The sequence below is a fragment of the Enhydra lutris genome, unplaced genomic scaffold (genome assembly GCF_002288905.1).
Source record: "Enhydra lutris kenyoni isolate GAN:26980312 unplaced genomic scaffold, ASM228890v2 scaffoldscaffold30, whole genome shotgun sequence".
Classification (NCBI taxonomy): Eukaryota; Metazoa; Chordata; class Mammalia; order Carnivora; family Mustelidae; genus Enhydra; species Enhydra lutris.
Genome location: NW_019154114.1, coordinates 18,577,491 through 18,602,742, shown reverse-complemented (window position 1 = coordinate 18,602,742; position 25,252 = coordinate 18,577,491). Strand labels below are relative to the sequence as shown.

At 57.1% G+C, this 25,252-nt stretch overlaps 1 protein-coding gene and 1 long non-coding RNA gene across 2 annotated transcripts in view; one reads left to right on the top strand and one right to left on the bottom strand.

The window, feature by feature from the left end:
- Positions 1-6,041: 6,041 nt before the first annotated feature.
- The window catches only part of LOC111152906 (ATPase secretory pathway Ca2+ transporting 2), a 59,292-nt gene continuing 40,081 nt past the window's right edge, over positions 6,042-25,252 (bottom strand). Inside the window, exons 11-27 of the mRNA XM_022511639.1 lie at positions 23,973-24,039; positions 20,339-20,463; positions 20,150-20,247; positions 19,328-19,429; positions 18,387-18,476; positions 17,609-17,710; positions 15,484-15,640; positions 14,690-14,860; positions 13,907-14,004; positions 13,762-13,812; positions 12,693-12,859; positions 11,483-11,551; positions 11,276-11,392; positions 9,915-10,062; positions 8,445-8,543; positions 8,206-8,347; positions 6,042-6,928 (exon numbers count right to left, since the gene is read on the bottom strand). Coding sequence (XP_022367347.1) covers positions 6,810-6,928; positions 8,206-8,347; positions 8,445-8,543; positions 9,915-10,062; positions 11,276-11,392; positions 11,483-11,551; positions 12,693-12,859; positions 13,762-13,812; positions 13,907-14,004; positions 14,690-14,860; positions 15,484-15,640; positions 17,609-17,710; positions 18,387-18,476; positions 19,328-19,429; positions 20,150-20,247; positions 20,339-20,463; positions 23,973-24,039 — 1,922 coding nt within the window. The 3' untranslated portion in view covers positions 6,042-6,809. The remainder of the gene's footprint in view (positions 6,929-8,205; positions 8,348-8,444; positions 8,544-9,914; positions 10,063-11,275; positions 11,393-11,482; positions 11,552-12,692; positions 12,860-13,761; positions 13,813-13,906; positions 14,005-14,689; positions 14,861-15,483; positions 15,641-17,608; positions 17,711-18,386; positions 18,477-19,327; positions 19,430-20,149; positions 20,248-20,338; positions 20,464-23,972; positions 24,040-25,252) is intronic.
- Positions 8,286-9,473, top strand: LOC111152907. Its single transcript, XR_002640968.1, has 3 exons — positions 8,286-8,493; positions 8,922-9,092; positions 9,283-9,473. It is a non-coding gene; the product is annotated as an uncharacterized LOC111152907 (long non-coding RNA).

Here is a 25,252-nt window from a genome sequence, read left to right as displayed (position 1 = left end):
AGGACAGACAGAGATCACAAGTAGGCAGAGAGGCAGGCAGAGAGAGAGAGGAGGAAGCAGGCTCCCTGCTGAGCAGAGAGCCTGATGCGGGGCTCAATCCCAGGACCCTGGGATCAGGACCTGAGCTGAAGGCAGAGGCTTTAACCCACTGAGCCACCCAGACGCCCCTGATTCAGTTTTTTAATGAGGGATACCAAGGAGTAGTGCGCCAGACACTGAGCCACGTCTGTGTGTTAACTGACACGCTTCGAACATGCGAATTCCGTGGGTCTGTGCTCTGTACTTTTGTAGCCGTGTGTACAAAGGGGTTGGTCTGTAGTTTTGTTTGGTTCTGATTTTAGAATTAAATTTAAATTGTGCCAGCCTTACAGAAAGAATTTAGAACTTGGCTTTTCGGCAGGTTCTAGAAAAAAAGCAAAAGGAAGTCCTTTGAGGTCTGGGTCAAATTCATCGGGAACTTTTTGGTTTGGTGGGCAGGAGGGGTGAGGTCTTCAGAACCTCGTCCAGGTCTCTTATCATTTGGGTGGGTTTAAACCTCTGCTGGGGTTCATTCCAACGATTTTTAAATTTTTAGAAAAGATTTATTTATTAAAATGCAGGAGTGGTGGTGGTGGGAGGGGGAGTGGGAGAGGGAGAAACAGGTTCCCCGCTGAGCAGGGAGTCCAACTCTGGGCTTGATCCCAGGACCCTGAGATCATGACCTGAGCCAAAGGCAGATGCTTAACCCACTGAGCCGCACAGGCGCCCCTGATTTTTAAATGTCCTGGTAGGTCTTTCACTTAATATAAGTCTTCAAATTACGGTATGTAGGATTGACCGAAATACGTGAAATCTTCTGTAGTTGTGGGTCTTTAATTGCTGTTACTTTTCCTACATGACGTTGTACCAGTTTTGCTTAAGTTAATTTCACGTTCATAGCATCTCCTCCCGCTTATTTTTCAAATCAGAGTCGGTTGTCAAGTTACTCAATACAAAAGAGTGAAAGTAGGTAAGTAGAACGTTACTGTCTTCCGCCAGCTCGGCCTTCTTCGCCGGCACCGCGTCGGTCCGAGAGGCCTGTGTGTGTGGTTCTTACTCCGACTTCCACTTAGACCCCAGAGTTTTATTTTTTTCATTTTTATGTTTTTTTTTTTAACCCTGACACTCTCCATGGAGGGAGACGTCTTGTGAAGGAAGTGTCAGCTGGACTTCATGGCCTCAACTGTGGTGTCTTTTCCTTTTTTAATTTTTTTAAAATATTTTATTTATTTATTTGACAGAGATCACAAGTAGGCAGAGAGGCAGGCAGAGAGAGAGGAGGGAGCAGGCTCCCTGCTGAGCAGAGAGCCCGATGCGGGGCTCGATCCCAGGACCCTGGGATCATGACCTGAGCCAAAGGCAGAGGCTTAACCCACTGAGCCCCCCAGGCGCCCCTAGACCCCAGAGTTTTAAACTTCCGTGCGCTGGAGAATTCTCGTACAGATGGTGGTGTCAGTTTTCACTTTGTTGACGGGTGATTCGGAGAACCGGGTGTTCGCCGTGTTCTTACACGTGGCCGGTTGGCCTCCACCTGGACGTCCCAGACGCTTCCCTCCATCCCTCCCCTCGCCGTGTGGCCTCTGCGACCGGGCGCTGTGTGGCGTGTGTCTGGCCCGCTCGAGTTTCAGTGGCGACTGCATCTTGTTAAATCCTCTTCCTGGTCTCGCCTGATGCTTTTGGCCTCGATTTTCATCTTGTCTGACACTGTGTCGCTCCCGTGTGTGTGTTTGCCTGGTGACCTTAGCTCGATTTTTCTGAGTCTTTTTTTTTTTTTTCCTTACAAACTTTGAAATAATTTCGACTGATGCAGGTTGTGGAACGAGTCGGGGGAGTTCCCGTGGACCCCTCCCCCAGCTTCCCCTAATGACGGTGTCTTCCCCGTTCCCAGCTGTTTCCCAAACCGGGCCACTGGCGTTGGTACAGCCGTCTCGGCTCAGCAGCCCGCCTTGCTCGAACGCCGCTGGTTTTCCCATAGCACCTGCTTTTGGGCAAGGTCAAGGCTAAGGGCACAGTCCTCCAGATGGCAAAGCCGCCCAGGCCTTCCGACACCCACCGATCGTTCAGAGGGTCCCTGGCGTTAGCGTCGGGTCGGACAACTCGCTAGAAGGACGGAACTCATGAAGCCCGTCGCACTGTTGGTGAGGCTCGGGCCGGGGAAGGATGCGGATCTGAGCCGCCAAGGGTCAGAGCTGGGAGTGGTCCAGGAGCAGAGCTCCCGGGCCTCCTCTTCGTCAGTCCTTCTAGAGAATCACCAGGCCTGGGGGCGCCTTGGGGACCGCCGGCACCACCAGTGAAACCCGGGTATAGAGGCCGGTAACCGTCGCTACCACTGCTGGGCCCTGTTCCACCGCCCCCCAAACTTCTTCTGCTCCCCTGCTTGTAGACACGTCCCCGAACCCTGAACCGTTCTCCGTCACCGTCGTTGTCACTTAGACAACGGGAGGTCAGTGGGGCCATGTGGTACGTGACCAGTAAGACGGGTTTGTCACTCAGCGCGGCAGCCGGGAGACCCCCCCCCCCCAGGATGCCACACGTCCGCGCCTGTGTCCGCTCCTCTCGCCGCTGGGGGACTTTTGTGCGCGCGGGGGTCCGTCCCTGGGAGGGCGTTGCTGGTCACCTACTAAGCGTGGGTTGAACCTGACAGGACACGGGGTCCGCCTGCTCTGCGGAGCCTGGCCGGGGCCCTCCGCCCTCCAGCAGCACGGGGGTGGGGGCTCCCAGCTCCTCCGCGCCTCGCAGGTGTCCTGGCCGCGGGCACAGCTGCTTCGACCGGTGTGCGGCGCGCCTCCTTGTGGGCTGAGGCGGAACGTCACTTCCTGTGCGGACGTACCCTTCGTCCTCGCCGGTGAAGACTCGTTCCAGACTTTCGCCCTCTTCCTGTTGTTTTATCAGTGTTAGATTTTAAGTTTTTAAAAAATAGTCCGGATCAAAGTCTTTTGAGTGTGAGATTTGAAAATATTTGTTCAGTCTGGTTTTTTTTTTTTCATTCTCTTAAATAATGACTTTTCTGGGCAAAATGTTTTATTTTGGGTGAAATTTTTTTTTCCTGCATTTTGAAGCAATTTGTTAAGGTTTTGACAGAGAGAGAGATCACAAGTAGAGACAACAGCAGACAGAGATCACAAGCAGGCAGAGAGAGAGGAGGAAGCAGGCTCCCCGCGGAGCAGAGCCCGATGACCTGAGCTGAAGGCAGAGGCTTAACCCACTGAGCCACCCGGGCGTCCCTGAAACAATTATTTTTTATTCAGGTGTTATTTAGTGTTACTAGTTGCAGGCGTACAGTATAATGATTCAACAATCCTACGTATTTCTCAGTGTTCATTAAATGCAGCGAAGCTACGGTGTGGGGGTGGTTTTCGCACTGCTGTATGTGCCTTTGGGCCCACCACCTCCCCTCTGGTAACCTATAGAGAACCGTGTGTTCTCTATAGGTAAGAGTCTGTTTTTGGTTTGTCTGTGTTTTTCCTTGTTCATTTGCTTTGTTTCTGAGGTGGCACGTAGGAGCAGAATCGGTCGGCATCTTTCTCTTATTTCACGTCGCGTTATACTTGCTGGGTCCGTGTTTCTGCAGATGGCAAGAGCTCCTTTTTTAAGATTTCATTTGTTTATTAGAGCATGAGTATGGAGGGAGGGACAGGGAGACCCCCTGCTGAGCAGGGAGCCAGACATGAGCTCGATCCCAGGACCCTGGGATCATGACCTGAGCTGAAGGCAGAGGCTTCACCAGCTGAGCCACCCAGGCGCCCTAAGATCTCATTCTTTTTATAGCTGGGTAATGTTCTCGGGGTACCTGGGTGGCTCAGTCGGTTAAGTGTCCCAACTCTTGATTTCAGCTTAGATCGTGCTCTCAGGGTGGGAAGATTGAGCCCCCCATCGGGCCCGTGCTGGGTGAGGAGTCTGCTTAAGATGCCCGCGCTCTTTCCTTCTGTGCCCCCCAACCCCCTCCCATTGAGCACACGTGCTCACTCTCCAAAAGGGGGGGGACAAGGTCTCCTTCTCTCTATGGCTGAGTGATACTCCTTTGGATGTATACCACATTTTCTGTGTCCACTCATCTGTGGATGGACCAGAGGCTGCTTTCACATTTTGGCCATTATAAATAATGCTGCAATAAACACGGGGGCAAATACCTTTTTGAATTAGTGTTTTCATTTTCATTGGTTCCTCAGAAAGTTAAAATCAGAATTACCTGGGCACCTGGGTGGCTCAGTGGGTTAAAGCCTCTGCCTTCAGCTCAGGTCATGGTCTCAGGGTCCTGGCATCGAGCCCCGCATTGGGCTCTCTGCTCGGCGGGGAGCCTGCTTCCTCCTCTCTCTCTGCCTCTCTGCCTACTTGTGATCTCTCTCTCTCTCTCTCTCTGTCAAATAAATAAATAGATGTCTTTAAAAAAAAAAAAAAAAAAAAACCAGAATTACCACAGGACCCAGTAATTCCACTACGACATATTTACTGTTTCTCTTATCTTTTAGGGATGGTCTCGCGGGGTCATGTCTACAAACTCTGCCGAATCCTAGATCCCAAAGACTTTTTCCCTCTTTTTCTTCTGGGTTTTCATCTGTGGCTCACTTTGAGTTCGTTTTTGTGGAAGGCAGGGGGCTTGAGTCGAGGGTGGCTTTCTCGGTGTTCCAACAGCATTTATTGAAATGATGTTTTCTTCATTAACTTGCTTTCGGATTGGTGTCCAGTGTCACAAGATTTCCTTTTTGGGGGAACGGTTTAAACTACGTCACTGACCTTAGAAGTCTGGGGACTAATCAGATCACTGCATAGTAACGTGTTGCAGTTGTCTGTGGTTTTCACGGAATTGGTTTATTTAACCTGTTGAATTTCTGCGCCTGAGGTTCTCAGGATTCCTGCTGGAGTATCTTCAGGGAGCCGTCGTGATCAGCCACCGTCCTTCCCAACATGAGCCATCTGTCTCTTTTTCCTTTGGCTAACCCTCTAGCAAGACTGGCCATTGTATTGGTATCTTCGAGGAACTAGCTTTTGATATGATTTTTGTCCAAAATCAAAAATCTTGGACTCCCCTGCTTTCTGCTGTTTCCTGTTTTTATTTTGGTCACTGTCCCTCCGCTGCTGATGGGTACATGTCCTAGAAATGTGAGTCAAGCTCAGTTGCTTCAAAGGTGTTCAGGTCTGCTGCATTTTGGTGAAAAGACGGCTTACATTTGCTTGTAATCTGATTTATGCATTTTACTTTACGGTCCGCAGTTGGGGTCTTGGTTAGCAAGATCTCACCTGTCCCTGGTACTAGTAGTAATTATTTTATCTTTTACACGGATAGTCTACCGGGGGCTGTTCTGTATGGCATTTTATTTAGGGATTTCTGGGCGGTAGTAAAGACTAGGAGTTACCTTTTGATGCTGTTACTGCAAGTATCAGTCGACCCTGGTTCTTCTTAATGATTTAAGGGGCAACATGGTGCTGGGAAGGGCCCCTGAATCCGACCCCGGTGTGCCCCAGGCTGTGGGGGAGGCCAGAGTTGGCCTGCCCTGCTCAGGAGTTAGCAGGGCTGGGCAGCTGCTGGGTGGCCATCACCCCTGTCTGAATGCCTTCCTCTCCAGGCCGCGCCCTCGATCATCTTTGTGGTGGGATGGCACCCGTGCGTCTCCGCATTTAGCTCTGGGGTCACTAGTGGGGGTCACGGCAGGGTGGGGGGAGGATAGTGACCCCAGACCATGCATCTTCCTTCTGAGGAATCTGAACTTTGCCTGGGAGCTGCAGGGGTCCACTCGGACCTCCCTGCCCCTGGTCTGGCCCAGGCAGCCGGTTACTTTTCTCTATTCGGGCAGGCTCTGGTGCCCAGCTGTTTGACCAAGCACCAGTCTAGCTGTTCCCGTGAGAGACTTTTTAGGTGGGCTCCACATTCCAGTCCGTTGGCTCTGGATCGCGGCTGTGGCCTCCAGAACGTGGTGACCCTCATCTAACCAGTTGAAGGCTTAAGAGAAAGGCCTGGGATGTCGGAGAAGGAAGGAGTCCCTGTCGGCACGCTCCGGAGCTGCCAGCCCTCACAGTCAGGTGTGCCGGCCTCTTCCGACAGGTCTGTGTCCCTCCCTCTCCCTAATACCTGGCGGCAGTGGGTGCTGGGGACAGCTGTGGCTCCTTTCACAGGCGCTGCTCCTCCGTGGCCACTTCCTGCCTGGCTCCCGCCCTCCCCGCTCCACCATCTTTACCAAAAGTCCTGGGGCTCGTCCTCAGGCAGCTGGGAGATGCTCTGGGTCCCGGGCCTGGAGGTAAAGGCCCTTTACTGTTCCCCTTCAAAGAATGGGTCTGGTTCATGCCACTCAGAGTGGGACCGTGGGTCACCCCGGATGTGGTCATGAAAAACAGGCTTTGTGGGTTTCCAGAAGTGGCATCAGATTTCCCGTCTGGATGCTTGGAGGGAGAAAGTGGACCAGGCGTGGGCGCAGCTTCTACAAAATGCCTCAGATCCCCCTCCTGAGGGTTGAGGTGATGGAGGGGAGGTGGCCCTCGGGCGACCAGAAGCTCCGGCCCTGGGGCTGGACCCCTGATCTTCCTCACCCGGGAGCTGTGGGGACACACTCTGGATGCAGCCGTGGTTCATACAAGTCACCGCGGTTTAATAAGTAGCTGTTTCCGGGTGCTCTGCTCGGGGCCTGTCCCCGGGGGCAGAGATGGGGACGGACGCATGCCCGGGTTGGCTGAGCCGCAGAGGCGAAGGAGACGCCCAGCGCTCCGTGTCCTGGCAGCGTCCCTCTGGCTAGGGGCCGGGGGAAGGGCCACGGTCCCGTCAAATAGAGATGATTTAGGATTTCACACAGCCGGGTCCCCTAGATGTGATCTGCGTGAGTCTGGGCTTTCCTGGCTCTGGAGAAGAATTTTTCACAGAGTTTGAGGAGCTCGGACACGATGAACACAGATGAGGCCAGTCCGGTTAAAAGCAGCAAATCTGCCGGAAGGGGGAGGAAGAAAGGAGTCACCACTGCCGCAGGCCTCTGCCCCGAAGGGGCGCTGCCAGCCAGCTCACAGGAGCCTCAGCCCGGGGCGCTCCTCCCTCCCTTTTGTCTTCAGTCACAGGGACCCCAGAGGTGAGGGGGGAGGACCCGGGGAGTTGAGGGCCAGACCCTTCCCTTCCTGGGAGCAGATGGCTTCAACCCAGGGACCTACATGTGGCAGAGCCAGCTCCACGCAGACCACCCGGTCCTTCCAGGTGGTCCCGGGCTGGGGGCGGGGTGTGGCACCCACTTGAGCTGGCAGAGCACCCTGACCCTCCTCCCAGCTGTCCTGAGGGCAGACACCCTGACCCCCCGCTCCGGGCTCCCAGGGCGGCCCACCCTGACTCATTCCAGTGGGTCAGTCCCTAGAGCCGCCCCTGACCGCACGGTGTCTTACTGTCCGAACCTTCCCTGGGTCCCTGTTGCCAATAACCCAGCACAGACACGGGGCCCCACCAACCTCACCCCAGCCGTTAGCCTTGGTAAAGCGGACTTAGACCCTGCAGAGAGGACCAGCCGCTGAAGTTCTTACTTCTTGTCTGTAGCTGTAGGGCACTTGGCGGGGACCCACATGGACCCTGCCGTTAGATTTTGGGGAAAAGCGAGCAGACGGTCCCCAGTCTGGCCCAAGGGTCCAGGGCTCTCGTGTCCCCCACCGCTGACCTATGTCCTGACCCAGGGACGTGTCAAAGCCGCAGCTTAAACCTCCTCCTCCTGACTGTCCCCTTTTCCCATTTGTGTTCACAGTCCTCTCAGCTGCAGGCAGAGGCGCACAGGTCACTCTGGGCGTCTTACAGAGAGCTTGGACCTGTGGTCAGCCTGGGCGGAGGCCAGGACAGGTGTGCTCAGGTGGGGGACAGCCGTGGGCCTCAGTTCCTGTCTTTTCCAGCAAGAGCTACTAGGCGATTTGCTCCCTGTCGTGAGGTGAGTGGGCGTCCGAGACATACCAGTCCACTGCCAGTGGGGACAGACGGAGCCCAGACTCGCCCACCATGGCGCAGCCCCCCGCCCTTGCTGTCTATGCCGTGTGTGCTCGGAGCCGCCCACCTGGGGACAAGGGGCCAGGAGGCCACGTCCCCTCCCTTCGGTCGTCCTCTCTGGGGAGGTACCTCTTCTCTGGTTCCCTCAGTATTCTGTCACCCTCCCCCTCGGGCCCCCCCTCCGAGTGTGCAGGCAGATGGGGGCGGGGACAGGTGCTGGCCCCCGCAGGCCCGTCCTCACGGCCACTCACCGAGAGCGCCCAGGTTCTCCGTCTGGAAGACCTTCTGCAGGGGCGGGATGTAGATCACGGCCAGCTGCCCCAGAACGGACCCCAGCACCGAGTACAGGAACATGCGGTTCCGGAGAAAACCGATCTCAACTATCAGCTTGGTCTGCAGGAGGGGGAGGACACCTTGTCGGCTCAGCGCTTCCCACTGAGAACAGCCCGGGGTCCTGAAGGGCCGGGAGGGAGCATAGCTGGGGGCTCACCTGAGAGCGGCAGGTCAAGGCGTTGAAGAGGTCAAAGAACACAAAGCAGGTGAAGGTCATGGTTGTGGTGCGTGGGGTGCTGGCCTTGTCTGCGGGGATCTGGAACACAGGCACGGGAGGAGGGGGTCCGGGAAGGCCGTGCGTTTCCCACAACGAACTCGACCTTCACCAAGAAGCAGAGGCTGCAGCAGCTCCAGGGTGGGCGTCACCCCCCACCCTCCTAACCCCCCCCACCCTCCTAACCCCCCCCACCCCCGCCAGCAGCAGTGAGCAGCTTTCTTGGGAACTGACCAGGACCTCCCCCTCGGGCTGGAGGCAGCTGCTGTCACAGGGGACACGTGGCTCAGACCCACCCCCCTACCCAAGCCAGCCCCGGCCGCTAGAGCGGCCAGCAGCCCGTCCTCGGGAACTTGGGCTGCCCCCCACACCCAAGCCGAAACCTTGCACAGATAAAGGGAATGTTCCTTTCTCTAGCAGGTGACCTTGCATCCTGGGAGGTGACTTTGCTACAGCCACACCCACGGAGCAGAAGGTCCCTTCCCAGAAGAAGGGAGGGGATGGAGACCCTCCCCGGCTCTGGTGTGGCTGCTCGGAAGGGAGGCAGAGCTCACTTCCCTCGACACCTCTGGGTCGGGCCTGGAGCCGCAGGTGAGAGGGACTCCTGTTCGCACCGAACTTCCCCCTTACCCGGGGAGGTGGCGATGAGCCCGTCCTGCCTGGGCTTTGCACAGAACCCTGGTCCAGCAAAGGACCTTCCTGGGGGCGGGGGGGCGGGTACGGTGAGTTAGAGCCTGACTCGGAGTCCTGGTAGGCACCCAGGAGTCTGCGTTTCCCTCAGGTCCCGGAGCGGAGGAGGCTGCTGTTGGGTCCCTGTGCTCAGGACCGCTGTGCGAGTCCTGGAGGGCCTGGGTCCCCTTCCCCACCAGGGGTGCACACAGGCTGCATGAGGTAGACAATCCCCACCTTCCCTGGCAGGTGAGAATTTGGGGAAAAACAAGGCCATTCCTCTAGCGGGGGAGGCTCAGAAAAACTGAGAATCTGTGGGGACCCAGTGTCCCGTCCCCCTTGGTGCATGTGGCACCTGCCTGGTTCTCCAGTCCGAGCACTACACCAGAAGGGGACCAGTAAGTTCCCACAAGTGATCATCTCCAGGGAACAAACGTCCCGTCCTTCCTTCCTAGGAAATTTCATTGTTTCCGGGATGGAAAACTGCCTCAGGTCCCGTTTAGAATAAACTCTCATTCCTGGTCCATGCCTGGGCGGCCTCCTGTCCTGCTACCTGCCCCCCACAGTGGGGTCCTGATCCCCTGCCTTCCCTCCAGGACGGCCCCCTGTACGCATACACGTGTCTCCCCTGTTGGAGACTGAGCCCCATGGCCGGGCAGGGACCGTCCACACCCATGGCCTGAGTCTCCCCCATCAGGGGCTTAGAGAATAGTGGCTTAGCGAGTCCGTGAGGACCGGCCTCACCTCTTTCCAGAAGATAAAGAGTGTCCCGCTGATGATGACGGCTGCCGACAGGAGGGTCTTGAGGATGAGGGCTCTACTGAGGATGGTGTCCTTGACGTTCCGCGGTGGCTGCTGGAGGGCGTCTCTGTCCACGGGCTCTACCCCCAAGCTACTCGGAACACAACACGGGCGCCCGGACGTAAATCACTGAGAAGGGACACTTCAGCCAGCCAGGCAGAGGCCGAACCTTCCAGGCCCTCCGGTCGGCTCCCCGGGCACCACCGGCTGGGAGGTCGGGGGGCTGGTGGGTAGGGGGCCCAGCCCCTCCAGGCGGTCCACCCAAGCCTGGGCCAGTCCTGCGCTCACAGGGACTTCTCTATTAGCCTCCCTTCACATCCTCTGTCCCCTCCCTAACTGCCAGCCCCTTCCACGGTGACCTCCACCCCCAGCCTGGACCCCACGGGCAGCCCTTCCCTCCACCATCCCTGAGCACCGTGAAGGAAGACCCCCCCTACCCCAGAACCGGCCACACCACGGTCCTGGAACCACCCCAGGTCCCCTCTCGTGCTCAGGTAACGTCCATCACAAGGGGACGCCCCAGTGGGCTAGAGAAATGGGATCCAGGCCCTGCCCACCGCAGAGCCCCCAGTGACGGAGGGACACCTGCCTCCTGGGGACTGTGAAACGGCAGTATTGGGGCTAGACCAGCAGGAGGCAGTGCGGGGGGCGCTGAGGAGTAAGTGGGCTGGGGGCCCCTTCACTGCTGGCCCTGCTCCCCACATGTTGAAGAGGTGCCCTCCCGCTGGGCCCAGGGGGACTGAGTAGGGCTCTTGCCGCCGGCAGCTGTAACCAGTGCCACCGAGTGAACGTCGGTAACGGGATGCGAGTCAGCTGCAGTCGGATGGAACGACGCGCTGTGTGCAGAGGTGGTCCTTCTGCACCTTTCAGCCCACCTCACGCTCCCTTCTCAGCCGGCCAGCGACTCGCTGACCAGCTGCTGTGTGCCAGGCACCGTTCTAGGAGCTGGGGAGACTGACGGGAACAACATCACAAACCTTGTCCAAGGGGAGCTGGATCGGAATCAGATAAGCAAGGACAAGGACATACATGTATATTTTCTCCTCCGGGGAGAAACAAAGCAAGGTACGGTGATTGAGAGCCAGGAGGCTGCTGTTAGGGTAATCAGGGAGGACTTCTTGGAGGTGGTGACCTCACGAGAGGCACAGAGCTTTGGAGCTGCGCAGGAGCATCCCTCACAGACCCTGGCTGCCCAGGCAGGTGCTTCCTCCCCTGCACCGCAGTCAACTTCTCTGGGACTCCTGGGGACAGTGACTGCACCCACACTCCGGGGCGCAGTTCTGGCCGCCCGCCCGGCGCCTCACCTCTGTGCGGGTGGCCCATCCATGATGATGTTGATCCACAGGATCTGCATGGCATTGAGGGGGCTGGGCAGGTCGCACACGGTGGACAGAGTGATGAGGCTCAGGGCCGAGATGCTCCTGCGGGGACACAAGCGGCATGGTCGATGGCGGCTCACCAGACGCGTGCGCAGCACCTGCCACCACTGGGGGCTGCGGGCCTTGACTTACGTGCTCAGCTGGAACCGGACAAAGTTTTTGATGTTGTGAAAAATCCCTTTGCCTTCCTCCACTGCATTCCTGCGAGAGAGAAAGCGTTTATTCACGATGCTGTCAGCAGGGATGGCCTCATGCTCAGGTGCCCCTTCCCGTTTCGCTGCTCAAGGACATGCCCGCGGAGGACGACGATGTCCTGATCGGCACCAGCCGGCGCTGGGGACTGGACCGTGAGCCACGATCCCCCTTCTGCCCCCAAACTGGATTACTCTCCCGCCCGAGCCTGGGACTCCTGAAGCGACAAACCTACCTCGGGGAGTCCCACAAGAGACACAGCAAAACCAACCAAACCCAGACCTGCTCCTGAGCTGCTGGGGCACGCGTGGCACGGGGCGAGAATTGGGAAGCTGGAAACATCATCTATTGTATTTCTAGAAAACTCTGCAGAAGCCTTTAAAAAAACGATCTGGAGGCATGAATGCAGAAAACTGCCCAATCTTTTTTTCTACTAAAGTTTTTTGCAAAAGTAAAAATGACAGATTTACTTACTAACTGCATCTTGTGACCCCCCCCCACACGACGGGGGAAGGACACTAAGGATCGCTACAGTGAACCCATTTGTAAAGAAAAGATTCCTTCTGCAGAGTCCGAAATCACAGCCAACGTCAGTCTTTGTTCAGATCCTTGATATCTTCTCCCACCCCCAATGACTTCAGTTCACTTAGAAGGAAAGATTTCATTAGAACGAATCAAAATCAGATCTAGAGGGCAGGCAGTTTTTTTAAGGAAACAAAAAAAGGTGAGGAAAACAGGTACTCTGTCATCCTGGCAGCTGGAGCTCACACGCGCCTGAAGCGTCCGTGTCCACACGAGCACGACCCCAGACTCAAACCACACGTTTAGCACCACGGGGTGAGCGTCTCCGGGTCTGGCCTCCTCGTGCTCCCGCTCCCGCTGTTGGCAGCCAGGGTGGTCTAGGATTTCCCCCAAACGGTGCGGCAGCGACCGCACGGGCACGCGCCTCTGCGAGCGCCCGGTCCTGGCTTTCCCTCCGCTGCACCCTCGGGCTACAGAAGGGTTCGCTCGCATGTGTCTGCAGCAGCCCCCGCCCCGGGTGCTACGTGAGCTGGGACACCCATCTCCCAGCACGACGGATCCCCGGGGTGGGCAGCTGGTTACGCCATGCGTTTCTGCCCCTAAAAACCCCACCTGCGGAGCAACTCACATGATGGCTGAGAAGTCATCGTTCACCAGGACCATGTTGGCGGCCTCTTTGCTAACGTCCGTCCCCGTCTGCCCCATGGCGATCCCGATGTCCGCAGACTTGAGGGCGACAGCGTCATTTACCCCGTCCCCTGTCATGGCCACGATCGCTCCACATTCCTGCAAAGCCTTTGGAAAAAAGAGGCGAGTGGAGGCTGCAGCCCTTCCAGAACCTTCCTTCTTCCCTCAGGATGCTCTGCCTCTCCCTCTGCATGGCCAACAGCAGAGGCCCCCTCTGGAGTCAGCTGGCCAGACTCCGAGTCCCAGCCGCGCCGGCACCCCGTGGAGCTCAGCAGGCCCTGAACCTCTCAGACTGAGCTCCTCCATCTGCAGAGTGGGGACAACCGTCCCTCCTCTGTGAGAGCCACACTGCGACAGCAGGTGTCGGGCTCCCTCTCCACCAACAGACAGGTCTACCACTTTCCCCTGAAACCACGTGGCGGCCAGTAAGTCTTCATGTTTGCTCTAGGGAATACCGCGCACGCAGACTTGTTCCCTAGAACTACACCCCCGCCCCACCAAGAGCATCGAGGATCAAACAGCCCAGGCCACAGAGCACATCTTCGGATGCGCACACGCGGGGGGCCAGCGATGCGGCGGGGCCCCCTTCCCCACATGGGCAGCAGACCGTGTCCACTCTGCTGGGCACCCGCTGTGGGCCGGGCACTGTGCCGGGCGCTCCAGAGCCTGGCCTCCTCTGTTCCTCTCACCGGCCTTGTTACCAGCTAATGTCATTCATACTATCCCCTCCCCCCCCATTTACAGATGGGGAAACTGAGGCCTGGAGGCAACTAACAAGAATAACGCCAAAGATTGCTCGGCTAACAGAGGTCAGCTGCTTTTCCTTTCTCCCTCTGCACCACCCCGTTCCGGCTCCTGTTTTTGGTGTACGTGGCCAAGGTCACCCGTGCTCCTACCCCAGTTTGGGTACGGCCGAGGGTCCCGCCAGCTTGGGCCCTGGACCACCCAGACCAGAGCCCCCGCCACTGTCCCGCGCTGGCCCTGACGGACCCACAAGGCTCCCAGCTCACCTTTATGATTTTGAGCTTGTGCTTCGGGCTGGTCCTGAAGAAGACAGACACCTGGGCATGGGGTCACAGAAGGGCAGAGTCCGTGACCTTGGGGCTAAAACTCTCCCTCCTCCCCACAGCGAGACCCCCCCCAGGAGGACCCCACCTTCCCGACGCAGTCAGCCAGCTCTTCCTGCTCCATGTTCTCCACCTCGTCCCCGGACATGGCCTTCAGCTTCCCGTTGCACAGGCCGATGCTCCTTCCTGCGGGGGCGGAGAAGCCGTCTGAGCGCTGACTCCCAAGCCTGAGGCTGCTCCCGTGCCGCCCCCCTCTGCACCTTCCTGACCCCAGTCCCTGCCTGGGCCACACAGAGTGATGGCTGCCACCCACCGCGCACCTGCTGTGTCACACGGAATTAACCGGCAACAGAGGGCTCGTGCACCCTGCTTTAAAGCCAAGGAAAGGGAGGGAAGGGGCTTCCCCAAGGTTGCGGAGTGGGCGACGGGTGGTGTTGGAACCAGATGTGGTTTTGTCTGATTCTGGACTCTCTGATCTTTTCATAGGCCATGGGCCTTGAGACAGAGCGGGGAGCACAGCAAGGTGTGACCCTCATTCCGGCAGGAAGTGTAGTGATAGGAAGGGTGCGGCCGGCCCGCTGCGGGCGAAGAGCCTGGAGGTCAGAGTGGCTCAGTGACTTGCCAAGGTCTCACGGCTGGTGGCAGAAACCACCCCAGAAGTGAACACGGGAATGATGCTGCTTGGGACAAGGACATAAGCTCGAGGATGAAAGCCCCCGGGCCGCAGGACGTTGACAGTGGACACAAAGGCTCTCCCCTTCGGAGGACCGGCCCACGTTTTAGGGCCAGCTCTCTGAAGGCGGAGTGCCGGTCCTCGAAGCTCACGGTCACCATGCGCCGACCGGACACGCCGCCCGCCCTGCCCACTGACCTATGGCGGAGGCGGTCTCCAGCCCGTCCCCCGTGATCATCTTCACCGACACGCCCGACTGGCAGAGCAAATGCACGGCCTCCTTCACGCCAGCCCTCGGAGGGTCGATGATGCCGACGAGCCCCAGAAAAGTCAGGCTCCCCAGCTCGGGCCCAGAAGCGAGGGCCAGCACTGAGGAGAGACCAAGAGGCACAGAAGGTCCACGGGGGGCCAGGGGGGCCGCGAAGTCCCCCGTCAGCCCGGCCGCTCTGCGTCCCACATCCGCCTCGCCTGCGTGGGGCTCCCCGGGGCTCGGCTGGCCCGCGCGGGGCAGCAGCTGTGCACGGCTGGCCCCGAGACAGAAACAGAGACAACCTGACCCGCAGAAAGTGAGACTTTTGTCCGCTGGTGGCGTCAAGCCCAGCCTCGCTCCAGCGAGAGAGGCGGGAAGGAGAGCTGCAAGTGGGGGTGCCGTGGCACGTGCCCAGCAGCTCTTCTGGTCTCTGCTCTTGCCGTCTGCCCTTTTCGGGGAGCGGCTGCAGGGGCAGGACACGCGCAGGAGGGCACTGCGGGTGACAGGCTCCGGCTGCTGGCTCGTCCTGGCCTTGACTCCTGAGCGCTGTGCTCCCGGAGCGGGCACTGTGAGAGCGGCCTGTTTCTCATCTGCCCGTTAGTTCCACGCTTGCCTTACTCCCATCACGCACCGCCCGACGGCCGTCCCCTCCCTCCCCTTACCAAAACCCCTGCATTCGTGCGCTTGAAAAGTCAGTGTCGCCCTTGCTTAAATCTCGGGGCTGGGGACTGAAGGTACTGACCACGCAGGCCGAGTGTCCCCATCTTCTTCTCCTCCTGCTGGTAGAAGGCTCGCTGTTGGGGTGTCAGCGGCAGAGGGATGCCTCCGTTGTTGTACGTGGTGCAGTAGTTAATCACCTCTTCAAAGGCCCCCTTCATGAAGTAAATGTCCTCCTGGTCCTTGGAAAAGAAAAGAAAGCCCCTGTCACCGGATGCCTCGGCTCTCGGTGACCGTCCCCTCGTGCCCACGGAGAGGCTGCCGGCGGGGCTGTTTCTCGCGGAGCGTCCCGCTCACCAGCACAGCACAGCACAGCACAGGCTGGATAAACGAGGGGAAAGCCTGGCGATGGGACACCAGCAGCCCAGGGCAGGATCCAGGCGGATCTTTGACCCGCACCCGCCTCTCTGATGTCCCCTGCCGATGTCACGGACGGCATCCCGGGCATTTCGTGAACCGCTCGTAGCCCAGGCACCGTCACGCCCGTGCGTCGGGGACTGCGCGCTGGTGTGTCTGCTTTAACGGCAGGTGTGGTTCCTGTTCTGTTCGCGGCCGCACGGGGCTCCCTAAAGGGACCCGAACAACCCCCACCATCCTCTGCGGACTGTGGCTCTGGCTGCCGTGGACAGTAGCTTGGCGCAGAAGGCGCGGTGCCACTGTGGGTGACACTCTGTCCCCTGCGTGGGCACAGAGCCTGCGTGCCGATGCCGGGCCGGAATGAGCTCGTGTGAACGGATACGGGAAGGTGTCTGAGACCTCACCGTCGGGGGAAAACAGCAAATTACAAGCACTGTCTCCAGCATGACCTGGTTTTAAAACCACCCCGTACGTTGCTGTGTGCCCATTTAGGACCTGGAATATTCTATCCCGGACTGCTGGGGGGGTGACGGGTCAGGAGAGAGGAGCAGAATTATAAAGACCTCTCATTTTTAAAGTCACATTTCCTTCATTTATTTCAATGAGATTATAATACCATTGTCTTTAGGGAGAAAAAAAAAGATGTGAAGGCATTAAAGCATTTAAAAAAATCTGTAACCCCTTTTCAGCAGGAAGGAGTCACGCGCCCATCTGCTCACAGCAAAGGCCCGGAATGCGCTGGCCACGCCGCCCCCAACCCTGAACAACAGAGAAGTCTCCCAAGAGCAAGATGTGAAGGTTCTGGAAAGCGCAGAGAGGCGTACAGGGCTGGAGAAAAAGGTGGAAGACGATACCGAAAACTTAGGGGGGAAAAAACAAATCCCAAAGCCTTTTATCTGAAAATCTGAAAAGCTACAGAAGCTTAAAAAAGAAAAAAAGGGGAAAAAGAAGTCAGCTGTCATCCCCACACAGGGAGAGCCGTGAGGGGTTTGGTGTATGTTCGGGTCACTCAGAGCAGGGCACAACACGCGTGACCATGTGCACACGTGTGATGCGAACTGTGCTGGGTGCTGGGACGCACCTCCTGATCCCCCTTCCGGAAGGAAAGACTGTCCCTACCTGGTGACGATCAAAGGTGCTTGTACCTGTAAAGAACTCAGCACCAGGGTGTGGAAAAAGGACCCCCAAGTTAGCAAGATGGTCACTGTTAGCGGCGGGAGCGTTTGTCAAAATGCCCCGCAAATGCAGGTTCCTGGCTCTACTCCTGATCTTCTTTTTAAAGAGTGTGTGTGTGTGTGTGTGTGTGTGTGTGTGTGTGTGTGTATCTGAGAGACAGAGATTGCGAGCTGGGGGAGGCGCAGAGGGGGACAGAGAGGGAGGGGAAGAAATCTCAAGCAGACTCCACACGGGGCTCAGAGTCCGACACGGGGCCGATCTCACGACCCTGAGATCATGATCTGAGCCAAAACCCAGAGTCAAATGCTCAACTTGGGAACCACCCAGGGCGCCCTGCACTCCTGATATTTCTGACTCCAAGGTCCTGGGTGGAGCCTGAGAATCTGCATTTTACACGAATTCCCAGGGGATCCTGGTGGCCCAGGAACCCCACTTGGAGAACTACTGTTTTAGGAAAAGATCTCGGAGAACCCACGATAAAGCTCTACTTGCAGTCACCATTCACGGATTTCAACTCCGTAGAAGCTGGGAGTTTCAACTCTCCTCCCTGGTGCCTCCATTCTCCTTTCTTTGAGGTGCAGGAGGGAGGGTGAGGAGGGGCAGAGAAGCAAACTCACCTCGTTCTTGGGGCTGCATCGTGCTGACATCCATTTTTGCTCCGAACTGAATGGAATCTCTTTTTTTCTCACGTATGAATCTTTAATATCACTTAAGTCCATCTAGGATGGTAACACACGGGCTTCTGGTGAGTCATGCTAAACGCGTCTCTATGCAAAGCCCCGTCCCCTTAAATTATTCATGATTCAGACCGTGACCGGCAGGTGAGAATCCAAGCGCTGAGCTCACAGAGAAGGGCCATTTGCTTTCAAAAGAAATGTCCCATCGGGAGAAGAAAGGTCTCGTTTCTCTCATTCAGGGACAGAACCAGCTTGGTCCTTGGGAACAGTTTCTGGTGTCCCGCCCCACTGCCCACCCCTGCGGCAGCGGGGACAGCCGTTCTGCCTATGGCACTGGGTGCTCCATGGGGGCATTTCTGCTGAGTCGCAGACCCGGGGTCTGACCTCAGAGCCCTGCAATCAGTTGGATGCGCTCATAGGAAGGGTCTTCCTGAAGGGGGGCTTGGGGCCCACGAGGTGGCTTGCCCTCCTCTGTCTGTCCCCCCAGCACCTCCCTGGCGTCTGAGCCATGGGGCACAGGGATTGCCAGGAAGGGTGGCCAGAGAATGTCCCAGAGCCACGTGGCATGTCAGTAACTGCCTGAGGACGTTTGGGGTCACTCTCTCCTGGTACTACTAAGCTTCCCCATTCTTCATCTGCTCAGACATGAGCTCGAATTCTATCTCTACGTCAGCCCCAAGTGCAAGAGCTCCCGGCGCAGACCGCCAGAGGTCCCTACCTTCATGGCCAGCGCGATCAGTGCGCCTTCCGTGGGCTGTCCCATCACGGCGTTCTTTCTGAGGACGGCGTTGTTGGCCACACAGCCTGCCTGAAAGGAGGGGTTTTCTGAATGTCTGTAGTTCAGATTGGGAACCGGCACCCCTTGGGGTCCTGGGCTCAGTCACACGCTGAAGGCTGGACCCATTTTGGGGGCGGGGCTGACCTGGGGGCAAGGGACAGGGTTTACTCTTCAAAATACATCAGAGTCCCCACCCTTCCACTGTCAATCTTCACTGAACCCTGGGGGCTGGTCGTCACGAGGCCCTCGTAAGGCAGCATCACGGGGGCGGGGAGGCGGACGGGTACGGGTGTCCGCGGGGGGTGACGAAGTGTCCTGAAATTAGACGCAGCGGTGGCTGCAAACTTCGAGAAGGGACTAAAACCACTGACCCCTACACTTCAAGGGGGTGAATTCTGTGCTGCAGAACTTGATGTTTCAACTAAAAATTATAATTAAAAAAAAAAAAAAAGGAAATAAACACAAAGAGAGCATGGAGGGTGGATCCCAGCTCCCTCCCTCACTGCGGGTGACCCCGGGCGCGCTCATCACTTCTACGAGCCCGAGACCACGTCTGGATTCGGGCCTCAGAGGACACCTGGCATGCGGGCGGCACGAGGGCGGGTGATACCGTTCTGATGAGTGACGAGACCAGGCTTGCTGTCGCACATTGGATGAGCACCTTCTCCAGGCAGGCGTCTCGGGGAAGCCCCTCCAGCAGGCAGCGAGGAGGACAGAGGCTCTAGCTCGACACTCCCCTCATGTCTTCACCTGTTACTGGGACACCTGTCCCCTGGAGTGTGGCCCCGGTGTCACCCAGACCCAGCTGGCCCTCTGCTTGGAGGGAATCCCGTCCGCTCCTATTTAAGGTGTGTTACCGCCGCGGGGCTCCTGACACTCACCTCCACTAACCTCCCCACCGAGACGTTGCTGAACCGCTTCAGGACTTCCTTTGAGGGTAAGAGACAGACGGAGCCGTCGCCGTTATACCCAACTCCGCTGACCTGCAGGGTGAGGCCACGGGGACGATGTCACCATGTGTGGTAAGATACTCCCCCCGCAATTGTCCCATCATCTCTCTCCTGGGGGACCCACCCCAGGGACAGAATCCTACACACCAACAAGAGGTCAAGCATGAAGATGTCCCCGGCACGTGCACCAACAGAGGGCGGCAAACCTGCCCTCAGGCAGCCAGAGGGCGGATACATAAGCCTTTGCAGCCCCCGAGATATGACAGGACCATGCGGCCCTGTGACGGGGGTGGGGGGGGCACCAAGGGAGCCAGGACGGACGACAGGTAAACCGAAGGGCGTGGCATCCAGCCAACCAAACTCTGTTTACAAAAACAGGCGCTGGCCGGCAAGATGTCACTGCGGACACCTTTGCCTGCAAGTTCTGCAGGACACAAGACGGCACGTTCAGGGAGCCTACAACTGTGCCAGAGCCACAGGGGGGAGAGTGGAAAAACCCAAAAGGGACCATCATGGTTCATTTATCACAGGCGGTTACGGGCAACTGTTCCTTTGCTTCTGCAGCATGTAATGAGCTTGTTATTACATGACAGTCACCAAAAATAAAGTTCACTCCCTTAACTTGCTGTCGGTAGCAAGGAAACCGTACAGTAACTCATTTTTGTTTCTTCCTTGTTGCTTCCTGGAAGGTTCCGTGTACTTTTAGGAAGGAAAAGGTCCGTCTGGCACCATGCACGGCGGCCCGGGGCTCACCTCAGCATGGAGCCCATCGGATGTCACCAGCTGGGTGACGGTCATCTCATTGGTGGTCAGAGTCCCCGTCTTATCCGAACAGATGACATTGCAGCAACCTAGCACGAGACAACCCCAGGTCAAACGCCGGGGCCGAACCGCCACCCCTTCCATCCCATATACAAGATCCCAACCAGCAGGGTCCCTCACCCAGGGTCTCCACGATGGGTAACTTCTTCACGATGACTCGCTTCTTGGCCATCCGCAGCACTCCCAGGACCAGCGTAACTGTGACGACGATGGGCAGACCCTCGGGAATGGCAGCCACAGCCAGGCTGGATCAAAAGGCCAGACGGGTCACCTTTAACATAAGCACTGAAGGATGACATGAATCCCAGCTGGGGTCGCCAACAGTTTGACCCAGTGAGGCATGTCTCTCATGTCCCCAGTGTCCCCATCTAGTCTCTGTTCCCAATTCCATGATGCACCTGTCTCCTCCGGCATCCATGGCTCTGAGTTCTCCTGTGGCAAAACCTGCTCCTGGGAACGGGCCTTCCCTAACAGACATCCACACTTTAGCATAAATTAGCCTCTCGGTTGTTTTGCCCCTTTAAGCACTTGTGCACTTAAATTACTGTCATTTATTAAAGAGAAAGGTCTTTGGATCCTTTGAAAGGAATTTCCAGAATTAGTAAGTGGGAAGTGGAATTTTTTGGTTCAGAGGGTCCTCTGAGTCCCCTGAATTTCACTTTTCACTGGTCTATTGTTTGGACACTTCCTGGTAAGGGAGCCAGACAAGGAAATCGAGGTTGAAGGAGGTGGTGACAAAGCTGTGCCTTTGACTATTGTAGCAAAGCTGTTTGGGTGCCTGTTCATTTCATTATTATCCTCCAACTCTTTCTGTACGTGGGACCACACCCTCCCACTGCCAAGGCTGATTGCATCAGAAGAGAACACGTGACCCCAGCTGGACCGGTGAGATTCTCCCTCGGGAATTTGAATTGGGGTAAAAGCGGCGGCTCCCTTCTCGTGGGCAGTTTGTCAGCAGGTGATGGGACATTAAGGAGGGTCTTTTTGCCTCAAATCTGCTTCCAGAGCTTCATGGTAGACTGGTTCCCCATTCCGCACCTGCAGGCGTGGATGAGGCAAAGGGCTGGTGTGGGGCTCCTGACTGACTTCGGGCCAGTGGGGGAGGCAGAAGAGTTTTGGGGCCAGACTGGAGAGGTTTGGTGCCTCGGGGCAGAGCCGTGGGGGAGCGTCGCCATCCACATCCCACCACAGCTCACCCTCTGCACCAGGACATCCAGCAAAGCCCGGTAGGCACTCAGCAAATATTTGCTGGACAAACAGGGAGGGGTGAATTGAGGCACACCCCCAGTTCCACAGGTTCAGTTCCAGCCCCCTGCCATAAAGCAACCGTCCCAATAAAGCAAGTAAACGAACCTTTTGGTCCCCCGTGCACATAAGTGTTATGTTTACACGGTACCGCCCTCTATCAAGTGTGCAAGACCGCCGTGTCTAAAAACCCAACGTGTGTCATTTAATTTAGAAATACTTTGTTGCTAAAAAATGCTGACGATCACCCGGGCTGTCAGTACACCGTGTCACTGATCACAGGTCACCATAAAAAATAACAACGAGAAACTTTCAGATATTATGAGAGTTACCAAAATACGACACAGAGATGTGAAATGACCTAATTCTCTTGGGGAAAATGGCCCCGTGGACGTACTCAACACAGGTGTGCTACAGACCTTGATGTTGTGAAAAATGCAAGATCTGCAAAGCACAAAAACGCGGGAGAGGCCTGCGCATGTCCGGCGAGCGCTCCACGGGCGGGCTTCAGCGCCAGAAAGCCTGGCCGCGTCCCACGTGGCTGCCCTACTTCATCAAAGCTAAGACATGGCGGACGGTCAAGGGCACGATTATCTGTGCACCGCCCAGAAAGTAAAAAATGCTGCCACTTAATTAAGCACACGGTGCTCTTATCTGCTCGCCTGTGAGAAGCGGTCTGACCTCGGAGACGTTAAAGCATGAAAAAAAGAAAGCGCGTCTTAGAATCAAAGAAACGGTTTGTGAACGGTGGCCCTCTTCTCCGGAAACAACGGAGCATTCAAGGGCAAGTTATATGAACCAAGGTTACTGAATTTGGTCAAGGGACTGTGCCCAGTTTCTATGGGGACAGCAAGAAGGCTTCCTAGGTTTTATGGCCCAGGCTGACAAGACTAGCTGAGCAAACATTTGCAGAGGGCTGGGACGAGGACCTTCCCCCCATGTGGTGTGGGCAGGGCCTTTCTGCATGTACTTGGATGCTTGCATAATAATAAAAAATTAATCCACAAACTAATAAAGATTAGCTCGGACCCGGAAAAGCGAGTATACTTTGGATCATCTTGGATGTCACCTGAGGCAGGGAGAATTAGGATAAAGTGTTTAAAAGAACAATTCTCGTGTTACTTCTTTTCGAGAATCTCTTCCTCACTAGCTCTCCAGCTGTTTCTACCTTCTGACCCAGGGACTTTGAGCAGCAGGTGCCACGAAGAATCTTCATCTTTTCAAAGTCACAAGGGAAACGGACAGAGGAAATTTCCTCTGAATGGCCAGCACACCACGGGTCTAGTGGGAGAAGTGACGGGGCGGGGCTCGGAGACCGGGAACCAGGAGGGACCAGCAAATGGCCCTGGGCAGGGCGGGCAGGGATGGACATGGAGGCCTTTTCTGTTATTTACTTGGAAATACTGAATAGTTGTCTTGACTCATAGGAGTTTCCACAGTTTCTAAGATGGGGACGGAATGCACCGTTATTTGGGGGAGGTTCTTAGGTGTCATGGCTTCCGAGTGCTCTTATTCTGGGAGTCGACCCCCCCACCCTCCCCCCAAGGGCTCAGGCTCCTCTGTCCCTCCGCCACCACACCTGCCTCTGAAGGCTAAGTCACCTGAGCACTCCTGTCAGGGGCTCAGCCTTCTTCCCTGGCCCTGCCTCTTACGGGAGCCCCAGCTGGGTCACCACTTAGAGCGGCAACAGCACCCCAGGGAGCTTGTCCGGAATGCAGAGCGTCAGCGCCCACCCCAGACCCGCCAAGGCAGGGCACCGGCGACTGCTCCTGAACAAGCTTCCCCCAGGACCCTTCCGTCCTCAGGCTGATGTCCGGGACGGCTCATCTACAACGACCCACTCTTCCAGGAGGCCTGTCCTGGCCTCGAACCCCACACCCCACCGCGCAGCCAGCTGCCCACGCCGCCGAGCCCTCTGTGGGCTGCCGCCGGCTAGGGCTCACAGCCCTGTCAGCTCCTGGGTCTACGTCAAGAACGGACAACGCATTTCCAGTAGTAGTGACGGTCCAGCATGCCGTCTGGAGGGCTCTGATGGATCATTTAGAATCAGGAGGAAAGGGGCCCTCACCGGCTTGCTGTGTGTCCCCTAGCGGACTCCACTGTGTGGTTGTGCTCCTGGAGCCCGGCCAGTCCCTCCTGGTGTCCTCAGACGCCCACAGCTCAGTCCCACCGCCTGCCATGGTGGGACGCTCCCGGCTGAACCCCCTTCCCGCCTTCTCCAGGGGGCTCCGCCTCGTCTCCGCTCCCGCCGCTCGGAGCACCCTCTGTGGCCACCTTCCCAGGACAGGGCTCTTCCCACCTCCCTTTCACTCTCTGCAGTTGCTTCCTTCGTAGGCTTGACTGTGAGTTGTGATTCGATCAACGTTCACTTGACCCATTCGCACGTACTCTCCCCACCAGCCCGCAAACTGATTCAGCTCCCGACGAGCCCAGGGCCGGGGTCCCGCTCCCCCCGCCTGCCCACCTTCCCCGCCGCCCTGGCGAGAGCAGGCCGGCGCGGCGCCCTTACCTGACCCCGATCGTGAACATGCTGAGGGGCTGCTTGCCCTGCAACCAGCCGGCGAGCGCGATCAGGCCTGGGGAAGAGAAAGAAGCCTGTGTGAGCACGCGCACACGCGCACCCACGGGCGCACACTCGCACCTGCGCGTATACCCGCACACACGCAACTGTGTTGCAGACGCCGTCCCTGAGAAGAGTTCCGGGAATGTGTGCACAGACGACAAGTAAGAACCTTCAGTATCAGACCCACCCTCCTGTTTCTCTTCCAGACCAGCCCCTCCGCCAGAAAGAATCCTTCCGCTTTTTTTTTTTTTAAAGATTTTTTAATTTATTTATTTGACAGAGAGAAATCACAAGTAGGCAGAGAGGCAGGCAGAGAGAGAGGAGGAAGCAGGCTCCCTGTTGAGCAGAAAGCCCGATGTGGGGCTTGAACCCAGGACCTGGGATCATGACCTGAGCCGAAGGCAGCGGCTTAACCCACTGAGCCACCCAGGCGCCCCAATCCTTCCGCTTTTTTAGGCAAGGACCAAGCCAGGTTAAGTTCAAGAGGGAAACGATCAGCCGTCCACCGGTTAGTGCCTCTCGGGCTGTTTGCAAATGTTTACAGGGGACTCCCCCACTCTCCCCGGGTGCCCCATGAGCGGGGACACCCCCCATGCTGTGGGATGTGGCAGATGGGCCTGGGGCTTACAGGGCTGTGTCCTGCCGTGTTCACCATTAAACAAATTCCCTTTTCCCTTTCCTCCCTCATCATTTACCCAGTGGTTCCTAACAGCAGGCACAGTGCCAGGCCCAGGACACGCAGACCCTGCCAGACAGGGACCCTCGGGTCAGAGAAGAGCTGGGAGTCATACTGGGATCCAGGAAAACATGCAGGCCATTCCGGCAATGGGGGAAAGTTTCCGTATCTGTCAGGTGGGGATAGGGCCCATGTGTTCCTGGAAGAGCTGTTTCAGGATTTAAGAGGCAACCATCCTCTTGAAGGCTCAGCACTGCTCCCAGCCCACAGCTACGACTGGGTGGGAGGGGTGGGAGGAGGTGGGAAGGTGGGTGGGGTCACCTGTTGAGCCTCAGAGACCTGCTTCATGTCGGAGGGAACAGGGAGCCAGGGCAGCCTGCACGCTGGGTGGCAGTGGTGTGTGCACGTGTGTAGGGGGTGTGTGTGTTGGGGGGTGTGACAAGATCTGATTTATTAGCTACCTTTTTTATGTGCAGCAGTTAGCGGCGGTAGGCAGATGAAATGTCAGCTGGAACCCCAGTGAATCCAGACGTAGAGACTAGAGGGGCAA